This window comes from Orycteropus afer, unplaced genomic scaffold (assembly GCF_000298275.1).
Source record: "Orycteropus afer afer isolate SDZICR_OR568_19922 unplaced genomic scaffold, OryAfe1.0 scaffold00370, whole genome shotgun sequence".
NCBI classification, from domain to species: Eukaryota; Metazoa; Chordata; class Mammalia; order Tubulidentata; family Orycteropodidae; genus Orycteropus; species Orycteropus afer.
Window position 1 is genome coordinate 1,850,734 of NW_006921957.1, and position 16,869 is coordinate 1,867,602.

Here is a 16,869-nt window from a genome sequence, read left to right on the forward strand (position 1 = left end):
TTGAATATACCACAGACTGCCAGAAGAATGAACAAATCTGTCTTGGAAGATGTACAGCTAGAATGCTCCTTAGAAGTGAGCATGGTGAGACTTTGTTTCATGTACTTTGGACATGTTACCAGGGGAGACCAGTCCCTGGAGAAGGAAATAATGCTTAGTAAAGTAAAGTCAACGAAAAAGAAGAAGACCCTCAGTTAGATGGACTGACATAATAGCTGCAACAATGGGCTCAAACAGCAATGATTGTGAGGATGGGGAAGGGCTGGGCAGTGTTTTGCTCTGTTGTACAGAGGGTGGCTATGAGTCAGAACCATTTTGATGGCACTTAACAACAACAAAAGGAGCTCTGGTGGTGCGGTGGTTAAAACACTGGAAACAGTGGTTACAGCCTTGTAAGCCATATAGGGCACTTCTACTCTGTCCTATGGAGCTCTGGTAGCATAGTGCCTAAGGCACTTGACTGCTAAACAGAAGGCTGGCGTTTCAAACCCACTGGCCACTCCTCGGAAGGAAGGTTGGCAATCTACTTCCATAGTGATACTGCCTTGGCAACCCAAGGAGGGGTCGCTGTGAGTCGGGTCTGACTCGACAGCACATAACAACAACAACTCTGTCCTACAGGGTCACTATGAGTCAGAACTGACTTGATGGCAGTGGGGTCTAGTTTTGGGTTAACAACAATAAGAAGAAATCTTTACAGAAAGGATCCCTGGTGGTAAAGTGGTTAAACACTCAGCTGCTAACCAAAAGACCGGTGATTCAAGCCCACCAGCCTCCATGGGAGAAAGATGAGGCAGTCTGCTTCCACAAAGATCACAGCCCTGGAAACCCTGCTGGGCAGTTCTACTCTGTCCTGTGGGGTCGCTATGAATCAGAATCAACTTGATGGCAGCGGGTCTCAATCTTTATGGAAATAGACTACCACCTGTTTCTCCCTGAGAGGGGCTGGTGGGTTTAAACCACTGACCTTTCAGTTAGCAGATGAGTGTTTAACGACTGCGCCACCAGGGTTCATGGGATATCTTACAAGTAACTTCTAATTCAAAATGAATTCATTATCTATAAAAACACTCCAGAACTGCTCTTCTTTCAGTGTTCCCTACCTTAGTAAATGGCGTCAGCAGCCTCCCAGGAGCCCAAGGCAAGCCCCTGAGAGTTTTCAGTAACCCCTTCCCTTCTCCAGCATCAATCTAATGCAGCACCAAGTTGTCTATTCTACTGCCTTTCAAAACTCACTGCCATTGAGTTGATTCCGACTTACATAGAGAACCCCACTGGGCTTCCTAGGCTGTAAACCTTTATGGAAGTAGATTGCCCCATCTTCCTTCCTTGGAGTGGCTGACGGGTTTGAACCACTGACTTTCTGGCTAGCAGCCAAGTGCCTTATCCACTATGCCACCAGCACTCCTCAAGGACTACTGCCTTAAGGGCTCTCAAATATGTCAACTGTATTCATTCATCTATTTATCCATTATGGATTTAGTCAGTGCCTTTGGGCTAAGACAGGAGTCAGGACCCCAGAATAAGCTCCTCTGTCCCACAAGTCCCTGGTATTCCAGGTGTCCACAATAAAAATAAACTGAAAGGTGGGGCTGGCTCTGTGCTACTCTGCCCTGACCTGGAGGGCTTGACGGAATAAAGCCATTAATGGATCATTCACAAATGACGGAGCTAATCCTTTCAGCTGCTGGGTGCTGATGAAGAAAGTTGAGAATCAAGAAGATTAAATTACAGTTTCCAAAATCTCAGGACCGGAAGCAGTGCTGAGATTCAAACCTAGGCCATGACTCCAGACTTCACATTGTAACCCAATGACAAGTTTAGCAACATTCCATGAACACAGTGGCCACGAGTGGATGAATCCCAATTGGTCCCAGAAATTCACTCAAGGACCACCTCTAGTAGAAGGGCACAGAAGTGGGGAGGAGGGCAGGGCAGCAAAGGCTTCCTGGAAGAGATGACCTAGACACTCAAGAAATGTTGGCTTAAACAAATGGAGTTGGCAGGTGGAGACATGGGGAGAAGAGCAAATGCAAGGCCACCTGACTAAAGCCCAGAGGAGAACCCTGAGTTGTTCCTTTGCCTCATTCATTCTTGTGGCATGTTGAGGGCTGGGCAGGGATGGGGGTGTTTGTCTGCACTATGCAGGCAAAGGGTGCACCACCTGTAGAGAATTAAATACAATATAATAATATATCTGACTAAAAGTTGGTCTGCTTTTTATTATTGCCATTTGCTGGTAATTTAAAATAATACATGATAAAATACTCCTCTCCAGAAATACCTTTTGTTGATCTAAACAATTGTTACTGAGTTTTATTGATATATGTAAGCTTCAAATCAGCACATTTTTATTACTGGTCCTTTAATAAACAACACAAACTACTTTCCATGGTCTCTTAACTTAACAAGAACTTGGAAGTTAATTTGGAGAAGACATAGTTATATGGGCTCAGCTATTCATGTTTGGAGCCCACCTTGGGAATAATTTATGTCTCCAACCCCTGTAACACTAGATACTCCTGTGTTTAAACAGTAGATTCAAAATAAACAACCATGACTTACAACCAGTGGTTGTAAAGCCAAAGAAATAGAACATTTTTGTCATTCTGCCTAACCGGTAGGAGTTTTTGCGTTAAAATTTAAGCTAATGAAATAGAGGGCAAACTGAGATGTGACATAATTTTGCTTAGTAAGTGCAAATTTTAGTTCATACTTGAAATATTTTACTGAATTTGAATAATACTTTTTAAAATGAAAATGTATTCTTTTAAAATTGTTAATTATTTTAAAACAAAAGATAAACCTGGAAACTGAATGTGATGCCAATGGTGTGATTTAATTGTTGCCTAAATTGTACCTTTTCCAGATGTTTTGGTTCTATTAAAATCCACTTTTTAGTTACTGAATGTCCATTTACATAAAGTATTACATCAGATTAATTAAAGGATCAAAGTTTGAAAAGTTTGAACAATTAGGTGGATGTAAAAGTGATTGAAATAGTTTTTTTCCTTCATTTTTTTGTACCATAATATTAATTCTATTTATTTAATTTACTGGGATGAGTATTCATAAAAAGGTCAATAAAAGAAAATTCTTGGTTCTGTGTTTCTTTTCTGGCCATTATTATTGTTTCATTTCGTGATTAGTTGAAAATATGAAATTACAATTATGAAAATAACTTTCTTGTGGGGGAGGTGTTAAAAATGATTTACTCCACGTTTCACATGAGTCATTCCACACATATTTTGTAAGTGCCATGTTGGTGACTCAGTGGTTAAAGTGCTTGGTTGTTAACTGGAAGGTAGGTTGTTTGAACTCACTAGCAGACTCACTAGTCTGCTCTGTGGGAGAAAGATGTGGAAGTCTGCTTCTATAAAGATTACAGCCTTGGAAACCCTATGGGGCAGTTCTACTCTGTCCTATAGGGTCATTATGAGTCAGAATTGAGTCACCAGCAATGGGTATGCTGGGAGAGACACTAGGAGTGTGGGAATTGGAAGAGGTACCAAATAGGAGTCAGATAGGGCCTCTGGATGAGGTGATACCTGACTGGGGCCTGAGCAGGTGTTAGTAATTGCATCATAGCCACCATTTCTTAAAGCCTCCCTTTAGCCCCATCCAGTACTGGTAGCTGAGACACAGATGCTCTCTGTCCTACCTATTAGATAGAGCAAATATCCTTGCTCTAACCAAAGGTCCACTAATCCATTTGTACCCTGGGCCCCATCCTCTCTTACTTAACTTACTAAGAATTTGGCTCTGCAATTTAGCCCCCTCTCAGTTTCAATATTTATTTCTTTTGTATTGAAAGGTCCCCACCAGCCTATAACATGACCTCCCTTCACTCTACCTTCCCTTCTCACTACCACCTCATTTCTCTGCTCTCATTCCTAGCAAATCTTTGAAGTTATATATAAGGTCTCATCACCATATCTATGCTGACAACACCCAAATGTACATTTATGCCTGATCTCTCCCTGAACACACTTAATAGATTCTTCAAAGTCAACATGTCTAAAATGGAATTCTTGTTTCATCTGCCTCCAAATTTGTTCCTTTTCCCATCTTTCCATTGTCACCAAATGGGAGTGCAGTCATCATTCCTTTGTAGATGTCACTCTTCTGGTCCATTACCAAGTTCTGCTCCTTTTTAATTCCAAAATATTCTCTAACCACCACTGCCACCATCCACCAAAACACCATCTCTTCCTTGGAGGACTCTTAACTTTTTAACTGGTGTTTCTGCTTCCATCTTCCTTCTCCTCCTCTGTCCCCAATAATTCATAAGCCTCAAAGGAGCCAAGGGAGCTCTGGTAGCATAGTGGCTAAGACACTTGCCTGCTAACCAGACGGCTGGCGGTTCAAACCCACCAGCCACTCCTCGGAAGGAAGGTTGGGCAACCCTACTTCCGTAGTTATACTGCCTCGGAAACCCAAGGAGGGGTTGCTATGAGTCGGGTTTGACTCGACGGCACATAACAACAACAACGACAAAGGAGCCAAATGATTATTTTAAAATGTAAATCAAGTCATATCAATTTCCTGCTTAAAATTATTCAGTCATTTCCGCAATTAGTCCAAGGGACTAGTGGACCATGGAAATCTCAGCCTGTATGACCATGAGACCAGAACTAGATGGTGCCTGGGTACCACTGTGAACCACTTGGAAAAGGATCAATGGAGGAGGTCCTGGATAGAGTGGGAGAAAAATATGGAACAAAACTCAAAATCATTAAAAAACAAAACAAGACAAAAAAACAGTTTGCTGGTCTGATAGAGTCTGGTGAGACCCCTGAGACAATGGCTCCCTGTTATCCTTCAGGCCTGGAATTGAACTCACTTCTGAGGCTTCCAGCCAAACAATAAACAGGCATATGGGATGAGCATTTACATCAGGTAGATACACTTCCTAGGATAATCAATCATGGGAGAAGAGGAGGGCAGTATTTGCATAGGGAGATAGAGGGCAGGAATGCATAGGAAAGGACAGAAGGAAAAGGTAACTACAGGAAGGAAGTGGGAAGTGAGCTGTTACATTGTGGAAAATTGTTGTCAATGTCATGAAACAAAATGTGTATGAACTGCTGTGTGGAAAATGAATTTTCTCTGTAAAATTTCACCCAAATCACAATAAAAATTTTTTTAAAAATTATTTATCTGGATAAAAAAAATCCTTCAGTGATTTCCCATCGCACTTAGAAGAAAATCCAAACTACTTTCCCTGGTCTTCAAGGACCTAAGGCAGTCTGTCCTGCTCGTCTCTGTCCTCACATCATGTTACTCTTCCTCGGCTTTCTTACTCTCCCTCTAACAGTCACACTCTCTCTTGCCTCACATCCCTATGATCTTCGTTTGGCTGATTCTTTTCTCAGCTCACATTATTCTGTCTTGAGTTCTCCATCACACTCACCAACATCTGAAACTATATTCGTTATTGATTTTACTATTAATTTCTTGTGTCCCTTTAGGATGGAAATTCCTTGAGAACAAGGACATTATTCAATCTTGTTTGCCACTGTAAGGAGCTTTGGTGGCATTTGACTGCTAACCGGAAAGTTGGGAGTTCAAACCCTCCAGCCACGCTGCGGAAGGAAGATGGGGCAATCTACTTCCATAAAGATTTGTTGTCTCTAGTTACTGAAACCAGTGCCTGGGACACATTACGTACTCAATAAATATTTGTGAAATAAAGAAATTGTGCCCACGAAGCACTCAGTGTTCAGCTTGGACAGACAACAGGACAAATAGCGGGTACCCAGCCTGCAGCAACGAGACAGCCCTCCAGGACCTTAGGGCAAGAGCCTTGACCTGGTGTGGGTAGGAGGCTCTCCAGTCTGCTGAGGAAATTCATTCCTATGCCTGACCGAGCCACCCCCTCCAGCAACCTTTCCACATTTCTCAGCCTTGCTCGGGAGTCTGAAACCGTGGAGTTTCCATGGCCCACTTAGGTCCAACAGGCTCAAACTGGAGGGTGAATCGGTAGGAAAGGCAGGGCCAAGTTTAATTACTTCAAGAAGTGGTAAAGGTGTGAGATTCCCTATTCGTGAAAATCAGGTAGGCGGGCAGGGGCGGGCAGGGTGGGGCTGGCTGCTGATGGGCCTTGGCAGGGCACCGCCCCTGACTCCGCCCCCTTCAGCGGCGGGAACTAGAAGCTGAGCGCAGTGATTGTGGCGTGGTGGTGCCTGGAGACCCGAGCTGCGACGCCACTGCTGCAGAGGGCCTCAGCTCTGGTCTGAAGTGGATCTGAATTCACACATATTCCAGAGGTGCAGCCGATTCGAGGCCAAAATGGATCAGGAGGCCGAGGGGCTGAGCCAGTGGCAGAAGGCCATGCAGCACCAGCGCTTGATGGTGAGTCCAGGCATTAGCCTCAAGGCCAGGTGGGTGCTGGCCCAAGGGAGGGAATCAGAAATCTAGGGTGGAAAGGGATAGGGTGGGGGTTAGAAACCTGAGGGTGGTAGTTAGGAAGGAGAAGGATGGGAGATCAAGGACAGAATCGCATGTCGTTTATTCAATTAATACTTATCCCTGTGCTGGGTGCTGGGGTTCAAACGTTTTAGCCAACTTCTTGTAGAGGGAGAGGTGGAGGGTTCGGGTACCCCAGGTAAGCAAAGATAGAGTTGGGGAGTCAGCAGGAAGCCGTCAGGGAAAATTTTTTTTAAATTTAATTGAAGGGGTAGTAAGTTCCAGGCCTTTGCCAGGCCCTGGGAATACAATGGAGAGTTTACCAAAACCAAAAAAACTAAATACACTACCGTGGAGTCGGATCCGACTCATAGCGACCCCTCCGTGGGTTTCCGAGGCGGTGTCTGGTAGCATAGTGGCTAAGACACTTGCCTGCTAACCAGACGGCTGGTGGTTCAAACCCACCAGCCACTCCTCGGAAGGAAGGTTGGGCAATCCTACTTCCGTAGTGATACTGCGGAAACCCAAGGAGGGGTCGCTATGAGTCGGGTTTGACTCGATGGCACATAACAACAACAACATCACTACTGAAGTAGATTGCCCAACCTTCCTTTGGAGGAGTGTCTGGTGGGTTTGAACTGCCAGCCTAGTGATTAGCAGTCAAATGCCTTAGGCACTACGCCACCAAGACAATATATTGTTTTATCATAAATCATTACCTGATTGGAAAACTGACTGGAAGTCAACAAATTTCTTGTGAAGGAGGAGTGGGGGGGGGCATGGGAGCAAATAGAATTGTTTGATATGATTTAGGGGATCAGAGAAGACATCTGAGGGTTTTGTCTGGACTGGAGAACTGGTCAGGTGAAGAATTTCCAGGCCCTAAGACCAGAGACAATATGGGGAAACTGAATGATAGACTGTGAGACCAATGCTAAGAGTGATGGAACAGTAGGTCAAGGGGAGGTAAGCCCCAGCCTCGGACATCATCTAGGTCATGCAGGAGTTGATTTGGTTATTTCTAGAGCAGTAGGAGCTCTGGTAGCATAGTGCCTAAGGCACATAACAAAACAGGAAACCACTGAGTTTAAACATGATCAGTCACAATGAGATTTGCATATTTAAAGAGCAACATGGCAAGGAGCTGGTGTAGTGCCTAAGGCATTTGACTACTCACCAGACGGTTGGCAGTTCATTCACCAGCCTCACAGAGGAAGGAAGATTTACTACCTTGGAAACCCAATGGGAATGGCTGTGAGTTGGAATCTACTCGATGGCAGGTTTTTTTTTTTTTTTTTGGGGGGGGGGTAGTGCGTGGGCGTGACAGATGTGAGAAGAATACAAGGCAATGGTTAGAAAACTACTGTGATAATCAGGTGGAAATTAAAAATAGTGGCCTAACTAAAGAGATGACAGTGGAGATGGAGAAAAGTGAATAGGGCTAGAGATGTTTTGGAGATAGAGTCCAAAAGAATTGATAATTAATAGCATCTAGCTCTTCAGTAGAGATACCGCCTCGGAAACCCAAGGAGGCGTGGCTATGACTGGACTCCACAGCAGTGAATTTTTTTTCCCCCCTGGAGCTCTGGTGGCGTGGTGCCTAAGGCATTTGACTACTAACCAGAAGGCTGGGGTTCAAACTCACCAGCCACTCCTTGGAAGGAAGGTTGTGCAACTTACTTCCATAGAGATACCGCCTCGGAAACCCAAGGAGGGGTCATTATGAGTCCGGATCGACTCGACGGAAGTGAGGTTTTTTTTTTTTTTTTTTTTTTAGATGATAAGAGAAGCATCCAGGATTCTGTATCCAGGATACAGATTTTTGAATTGCATATCTGAGTGAGAATGGTTTTTGATGTTTTCTGCAGACAAGGAATGAGATGGAACAGGATTAGTTCTTTTTTTTCAAAGGGCGGGTATGGATGGTCATGAGTTTCATAATCATTTGAAGTGGGATATCCAAACGTATCTGAGCAATAGGCAGCTGGAAAATCCAGAAGTGATACATGCAGAAGGAGCTACAGATTTAGGAAGAATTGGAATATGGACAAGAATAGAACCATTAACATAGAAAAGACTACACAGACAGTAGAATAAGGGAAGTCTGCTAAGGAGATTGGGGAGGAGGGGGCCAGGGATAAAGGAAGGAGGAAAACCAGGAAAGCATGTTGCATGTGGCCAAGGGAAGAGTACATTTTAAGAAGAGTGTGGCCAATAGTTTCAGTAGCTCCTGAGAGGTCAAGCAAGAAAGAATCTGAAAGTGTTGCTTGGATTCAGTGACATGGAAGTCATTGGTGACCTTGGCAAGATGGGGGCCAGAGTGGATCTGGAGGAATGATAAGTCAAGGTAATGGTGGTGAAGGCATGTTTAGATAATTCTAAAGAAGATTGGGAGACTGGAGAGAGAAAAAGCCCTTGGTGAGCATCCAGAAATACCTACCTAAGAGACATTTATCTGATGCCTTCTATGTGTCTGGCCTTATGTTAGTTTCAGAGGACATAATGTGAATTAAATAGACAGGATCTCCTCAATGCTTGGGGGTCTTTTTCCTGTGCAGACACATTTTCCTGCATAGGCAAAACTGCATTATCAAATCTGTGAAAATTAATGATAATTTCTTAAATCCTCTTTGTGGTGCTGACTTTATTCAAATTCCCTAGTTCCTGAGATGTATTTTAGGCTGGTATGCCCAAATCTAGACCCAATCCAAAACCACATATTGCATCTGTTATGTCTCTTGCCTCTCTTTTACATTAAAATAGCTTCTTTGTTCATAAACCTGACTCTTTTTTTTTTTTCCTCCATAATCCTGACGTTTGTCTTACAGAATATTCTTTCTTTTACAATTACCAGATTGCTTTCTTCTGGTATCAGTTTGATCTGATCAAGGTAATTCCTTGTATTACCTCTAAATAGGAATTAGATTTTAAAGCTTAATTGGATTAGAGATTTTGGGTAAGAATGCCTTCTGTGGGAGGCTTCATCTTATATTACATCTGGCTTCCCCCCCTTTAGTATACTAGATTTTGGCCTTTGTATTAAGGGCTTAGATCAGTTACCTGATCTCACTATTCAAAGTTACCTTTCACCCTTGTGGACAGAAAGTAATCTGTGTGATGTTATCTTATTAGCTGCCTATGAGTTGGCCCTCCTCATGGCGACCCCCTAAACAACCAAACAAATATGCTCAGGTCCTGAGCCATCCCTGTGATCAGTTTCAGATTGCGTCACTGTGTTTTCATTGGCTGATTTTCAGAAGGAGATCCCCAGGCCTTTCTTCCTCCTTCAGCATCATCACAACATGACGCCCACCACTGACAGACGTGTGGTAGCTGCTCAGGAGGTACACTGGGTGGGAGTGATCAGGGCCTTTAGCATGGAAGGTTGGAATTCTACCAGTGAGCCGCCAATGTCTCACCAGTGTTACCTGACCTGAAAACAAACCCATTGCTGGCATTCAGTTGGTTCTTTCTTGGCATCCTTGTAGGACAGTTAGAACTGCTGCTCCACAGAAGGAAGACTGAGTGATCTACTTTGGTAAAGATTTACAGCCTTAGAAACCCAATGGGGGTGGGTATGAGTCAGAAACGACTTGATGGCAGTGAATATAGGGTTTCCAAGGCTATAAATCTCCACAAAACAGACTGCCACATTTTTCTCCCATGGAGTGCCTGGTGGGGTCAAAATGCTGACCCTTTGGTTAGTGGCTGAGTGATTAACCATTGTGCCACCAGGGCTCCTTCTTCTCTCAACTTGACACTTACAAAATATTTGTGGAATGGCTCATGTGAAACATAGAACAAATAATTTTTTTCCCAGAAAAATAACTTAATAATAATTGTATTAAGGCCCTGACACACCTCTGTACCACTTTTGTTTCTCTACGTATTTTTAGGCCTCATACTCTTTTTTTTCTTGTGAATTTCATTAATTTTGTTGTTGGGAATATACACAGCAAAACATTCAACAGTTTCTACATATACAATTTGTGACACTGATTATATTCTTTGAGTTGTGTAATTATTCTCCCTCTCCTTTTCAGAGTTGTTCCTCCCTCATTAACATAAGCTCGTTGCCTCCTACAGTTCCTGTCTAATCTTTCAAGCTGCTGTTGTGATCCCATGTAGATAGCTCTGTTTTTTTTTTAATTGTGATTTGGGTGAAAGTTTACAGAACAAATTCACTTTCCATACAGCAGTTCACATACACTTTGTCTCATGACATTGACTACAATTTGCCACAATGCAACAGCTCCCCTTCTACTTCCTCCCCATAGTTACCTCTTCCCTGTGTCCATCCCTCCATGCAGTCCTGCCCCCTGAGCTGTCTCCCTGTGCATACGTGGCCCTTCTGTTCTCCCATGATTGTTCTACCCAAGTGTATCTACCTAGTGCAAATGTTCACCTCATATGTCTGTCTTTTGTTTGGCTGGAAGCCATAGGAGTGGGTTCCATTCCAGACCTGAAGGGCAGGCAGCTAGGGGCTGTAGTCTCAGTGGCTCCATTAGCCTCTAACATATAGTTCTTAAAAGAGCGTGATGCTCAAGGCAGATTTTTATTACTAGTTAAGCTTAACGTTTGATTTTAAGAAGACTTCAGGGGATAATTTTGGTTTAAGATTTAAAGATTATCTCAAGGCAGTAGTTTCAGGGGTTCATCCATCCTCCATGCTCCAGAAAGTCCAGTGTCTATGAGAATTTGAAATTCTGTTCTGCCTTTCCCCTCTTTTGATCTGAATTCTTCTATGGAATCTTTGATCAAAAGATCCCATTCTTCTGGTCTCATGGCAAGAGAGACAGTTGTTCATGGAGGCTTTTAGCCATGCAGTCCATATCTTCATCCTATTCCTTTTCTTCCTCTGTTCCAGGCAAATAGAGATGGATTGTTGTAAAGCAAATCATTTTAACACCCTTCTCCTCTACAAGACAAAATTATTGATGCTCCTTGATATTGCCTTAGACACATTTAAAAGTCCAATTTCCCACCAACTGTTAACTAACTGATAATACCACATATTTTTGCCTCAATAAAAAAATTTCATCAGAGGTTGCAAAATAATGATTTTTCAACTTCCGTATTTCTTCTACATATATTAATTTTTATTCTTCTGTTAAAGCAGAACTTTTCTTCAACTGAAATCAATTGGTAGTTTTGAAATAATAATATCTGACTGGCAGGACAGAATAAATGCTTAATTATTTCATTTTAATTACCGGTGTTCAAAGTTGGGTTAATAGCTGGTCTGTTGTCACTTTGATCTCATGAATTTTCATACATTCATTGAATTCAATCTATTTTAATCAATAATTATTTTTGATGCCCAATTTATTACAAATTCAGCCAGGTGGGAACCCCTTCAAACAGACCCCTGTGTCCTTTTGATATATTAATCAACTTTTCTGGTACAACAAGGTATATCAGGCTTATACTTTCTTTGTGTTAGATTTGGAGTCAGCATATTCTCCAAAAAGCATTCATTTTTCCCTTAATGAGGAGTGAAATTAAAGACCAAAATCTGGGCACTAGTGATGCTCAATTATTACTGGAGTGATAACTGCTTTTATAGGCATAAAGTACTTATTTTTAGAATTTGTGGGTTTGTATAGAATATTTTCAGTTTAAATTTAGTCTTATTTTCACTTTTCTGATTTTTATAATAGAATTTTTCATTTGTACTGAAAATCTTGATTTTTTCCCACAACATTAACTTATTTTTAAACCATGTTACTGTGAAAATAACACTCAAATACAGAAGTGAACATAAGCGTACAGTTTAATTATAAATACCTTTGAAACTGCTACTCAGATTAAAAAATAATAAAACATCGTTGCTCACCCCCTAGAAGCCCCTTCATTGCCCATCTCTATCTCTACCTTCTCCCTCCCTCCTAAAATAACCCCTATCCAGTTGTCTGCACATAACTTATTTCAGTTACTCTGTATCTGTTTCATGGTGTTCCTGTATGTTGTTGTTGTTGTTGTTATGTGCCGTCGAGTCGGCCCTGACTCATAGCGACCCTTCCTTGGGTTTCCGAGGCAGTATCACTACAGAAGTAGGATTGCCCAACCTTCCTTCCGAGGAGTGGCTGGTGGGTTTGAACCGCCAGCCTTCTGGTTAGCAGTCAAGTGCTTTAGCCACTATGCTACCAGAGCTCCTAGGCGGTGTTCCTGTATAGCTGTAATTATTTCCTTAAGTTTTTGTTTTCATTTGTGTTTTTCTTAATTTGTGGCAACATTTTTTCTAGTGAATTTTATTTTTCTTTTGAGAAATTAGAATCTTTAATTTTTCACTTCTGTTTTTCTTTTCATATTTGAATGAATTGGTCTTTTCCGAACCGTCTCAGTGGGGGAGTGGATAGGAGATCCCAGTTTCTCAGTTGAAGAGCTCCCTCTTCTATTGCTATAGTAATGGATTTTTTTTTTTTTAAATATGATTCTTAGATTCCTTGTTTCCTTGGGATGGATCCTTGCTTTTAAGGATCATTTACCACCAAACTCTTCTTTCCTTCCCTTCATACCAATCACAGCCATCAAGGGATATTGCCCCTGACTTCTAAAATGATCCCTTGTTTTTTATCCCTGCCTCTTCATCTCATCTACATGATCATTCTCAGACCTGCCCACAGCAGTTGACATGCAAGGTGAGGCTCTCTTCTGGAGATGAATATTTGCAGATGATTTCGAAGTTTCATTAAAATGAGGACCCCTCTGAATCTTCCATTTTTCCTACCTTTGTGGCTTCCTGCATGTATCTTGATGGTTTAGGGTATCATTTCATCTTTATTCATGTAAAATTTGGAGTTTGGGTGTTTTATCCGAGTCTTGTTAAAGGTATAAGTTGTGGGATATTTATTCTCTTTGTTGCTTTGGATGAAAAAAACGTGCCAAGGAGGAAACCAGCATGAGTCGTATCTAGACTTTCATCACAATCCTATCAGTTAGACCTTCATTTTAAAAAGCACAAGCTGGATGGTGGTCTGGAGCCAGGATAATTCAGTCAAGAGATGGTGGAGGCCTAGATTAGGATGGGATCATTGGGGATGGGGAGGAAGGACATGTAGAATTGGGATTTGAGCTAGCACCATCTTCACTCTTTTCAAGGTTACTGAGCAGTCACCGTCCCTCCTGGACATGTCTCCATCACCTGGAAGCAGTAGCATGCACAATTCTTGGAACCATGGCCCACCAGGAACTCAACACTTTCCACAGAGCACAGAGCTGGCGAGGACCCCATTGGTGTCTGCTGAAGCACCCAGGCAGAATGTGGCTGAAGTGAGGCCACATTTCAATATGTCATTTCCTGAGCATGATATGAGCTACTTCCCCCAAGCGACTCTTATGCTTTCGCAGATGATTTGCCGTCAGGGAGAATCTCCCTCCCAGCCAGAGATGAAGATTTTCAATAGGTCTCAGATGATGCCTTCTGGAGAGCCCAGTATTCCAGGGATGCCTTTGACCTTCGGTGGGAATTTAAGCATGCCTTCCAGTAGACCACCAGACTCTACTTCCAATGCAATCCCAATGTCCCATATTAGGGTTCCAACAATGCCTTATTCTGGGACCCCAATGGTACCTTCTAACACAGCTTCTTCAACCAATAGAATGTTATTGGCCCCAACCATGTCTTCTACTGAGGCCCAGACAATGCTCCCTTCTTTGACTGAGATGTTGCCCCCTAGAGATCCCCACAACTTTGGGATGCACCCGTCTGTGTCCTCATCATTGCTGGATTTAGACTCCCAGAACTCTCTTATGAGCCTTCCAGACTCCCAGGAAGGCTCCTTCATACCTGAGCAGCACATACCTGCTCCACAGACAACAGAGAAGAACTCCAGGGCCCAGGAAGGGGCACTCAGGAGGAGATCCCCAGTTTCAAGGCCTTACCTCTGCAATTATGACAACTGTGGAAAAGCTTATACCAAGCGCTCCCACCTTGTGAGTCACCAGCGCAAACACACAGGTAAATGACATGTTGGGCAACTAGGGTGGGGAGGGGAAGAACCCTATGCTGGAACACTGGTTTGTAATCATCTGTGATTAGCCTCTCATCTTTGGAACCAAGTTATACTGGTCCCACCAACTTGCCACCCATAATGACTGCCAAGATGATGAGGAGAGGTACTACTAATTGTGTTGGCCCCTGGCTGGTTTCCTATGTCTTCCTGGACTCTCAAGCCTTGTTCTGCCCCATAAAGTCAGACCCAGGCCCTTCCTGACCATTCCTATCCACCTGCTGGCCTGTTCCTCTACTTAATTCTCTCTTTTCCATGTTGTTCCTTCCCCCTAGGGGAGAGGCCCTATGGATGCAAGTGGGAAGGCTGTCAGTGGACTTTCTCCCGTTCTGATGAGCTTGGACGACATATGCGAATACATACCAGATATCGACCACATAGATGTGGCCAGTGTGGCCGACAGTTCATGAGATCTGACCATCTCAGGCAACACCAAAGGACTCATATGCGGATGCCTGGATCCCCAGACCCACAGGCCAACAATGAGCAGAGGGCTGATGCTCCTGTGCCTGGTCTTTAGTTTGGTCCCCCTCTTCTCTTCATTTTGGCTTTTGACCAGCTAGTCTCTTTGGTAGGTGTAGGCTTAGATGAAGACACAGATTATGGGGAACAGTTGATGCCCAAGTAAAGCTCTGGAGCCAGTCAGGAACTCCTCAAAGTTCTTCTCTGTCATGGATGTCTTCGTCTCTTTGAGGCCACCTACTTAGGCTGAGTTTAGCCAGATGGGAAGATGGAGCACAGTAGAGGGGGTAGCTTTACTAAGCTCTTTTTTTTCATGTTGTGCCCCAGCTTGAAACCATTTAATGACTCCCTTTTGTCTGCTAGAGAAAATCCAAGCTCTTTATCTTGGTTTCCCAGTTAGCAGAGCCAGTTCAGATCCTGAGTTTACCACTTACTAGCCATATAACCTTGGGAACTATATGTCTTGTTTCCTGAGAAAGATAGTATTGGACACATCTCATATACCTTATCAGATTATCTCTGCTCCTCACCAGCCACATGCCCAGATTTCTCCTCTTACCACTTCCAGACCTGGATGAATTGCCTGACCATAAGACATATCTGGCATCCTAAGTAGCCACTGGCAATCCAGAAACGTAGGGACTTAATGCTTGTGGGTAAAATTGGACTAATGGAAGATGGGAGAGAGCCTGGCAGACCTTCTCCACCCCACCCCCCAATAATGAATTGCTGCAAGGCACCATTTCTTCAAACAGTGCAGCCTCTGGGGAGGCTCCCATACAGCCCATGGATCCACTACTGTGTCTTTTGTCTTGAAGCAGCATCCAGCCTGGTAACATATCTCCTTGCATTCATTACCTTCCATTCTTTCCTGCCTTGCTTGCCTTTTCTTATTCAACGCCCTGAGTTTGCCTCTCCCAAATAAAACATGGGTGCTAAATTCTTATTTCAGGCTCTGCTGTTTAGGTGACTCAGGCTAAGAAAAGTATGTTCCTTATAGGGCTATTGAGCTAATTAATAGGTAGCAAATGTAAAGTGGTGGTTGACATGTAGTTCTCAGTAATTGTTAGCTGTTAACTATTTTATTTTTTATTGTGTGGGTGAAAGTTTGCACTTATTATTTTATCCCTACTCCTGCTCTTAAGCAATACAGAGCTGGCTCCTCTATCCTTCTCTTACATTTCAAAATAATGAAACTACAACATAAAGAATTGTGTGATACAGGAAAGTTTATAGTTTAAATACATATAATTACAAAGGGAAAAAAAGTTGAAAATATAATCTAAGCTTCAAACTCAAGTAAAGTATGGTGCAGTGAATTACTTGGTGTGGCTTTTTAGCCATAATCTTTGTAACTCACACCAGATTACTGGCTGAGACCATACAAATAAGGTGTATGGAACTCTAATGTGAGGGTTGGTTAGTTTTGCTACGCTACTGGGCTTAAAATGAGCCCTCCTAGTGGCAGAAATGAGGATCCTACTGCCATCAAGAGAACTGAGGTGAAGTAGAATGTGTCCTTGGACCCAAGATCCTTGCACTGGACCTCCTTGGCAGAGATGCCCTGGCAAAAATGCCCATCTGAGAGACAGTGGCAGTGGAACCAAGAGGCACAAGACAGGGCGCCAGCACTGGTGGCCCATGGAGTCAGAAAGCTGAGGGCCTTTGGGCAGGAGGTTTGCTGGCAGAGTGGGGTGCACATAGGTGTACCTATCGGCAGAGCTAAAAGAGCTTTGTAACACTTGCCCAAGCAGAGCAGAGGCCTAAAGGCCAAGGGCCAGAGGTATGCCTGTGGGCGTAGCAGAGGGGAGACTATCTTGAAGGAAGAATTGTATCCTGAGGGTGTTCCTGAACCTGAGTTGTAGCCTGTTACTTCCCTAATAAACACCATAATCGTGAGTATTGTCTGTGAATTCTGTGTGGCCATTGCATTGAATCCAGTAGAGAAGTAGTAAGTGCCATGGGAAAGTACAGTTGGTATCAGAAT

At 43.1% G+C, this 16,869-nt stretch overlaps 1 protein-coding gene across 1 annotated transcript; it reads left to right on the plus strand.

Moving 5' to 3' along the window:
* Positions 1 to 6,291: 6,291 nt before the first annotated feature.
* Positions 6,292 to 14,940, plus strand: KLF17 (Kruppel like factor 17). The gene is made up of 3 exons (XM_007953107.1): positions 6,292 to 6,354; positions 13,510 to 14,368; positions 14,696 to 14,940. Exons 1-3 carry the CDS (start codon positions 6,292 to 6,294, stop codon positions 14,938 to 14,940), a joined length of 1,167 nt encoding a protein of 388 aa, XP_007951298.1.
* The last annotated feature ends 1,929 nt before the right edge of the window (positions 14,941 to 16,869 follow it).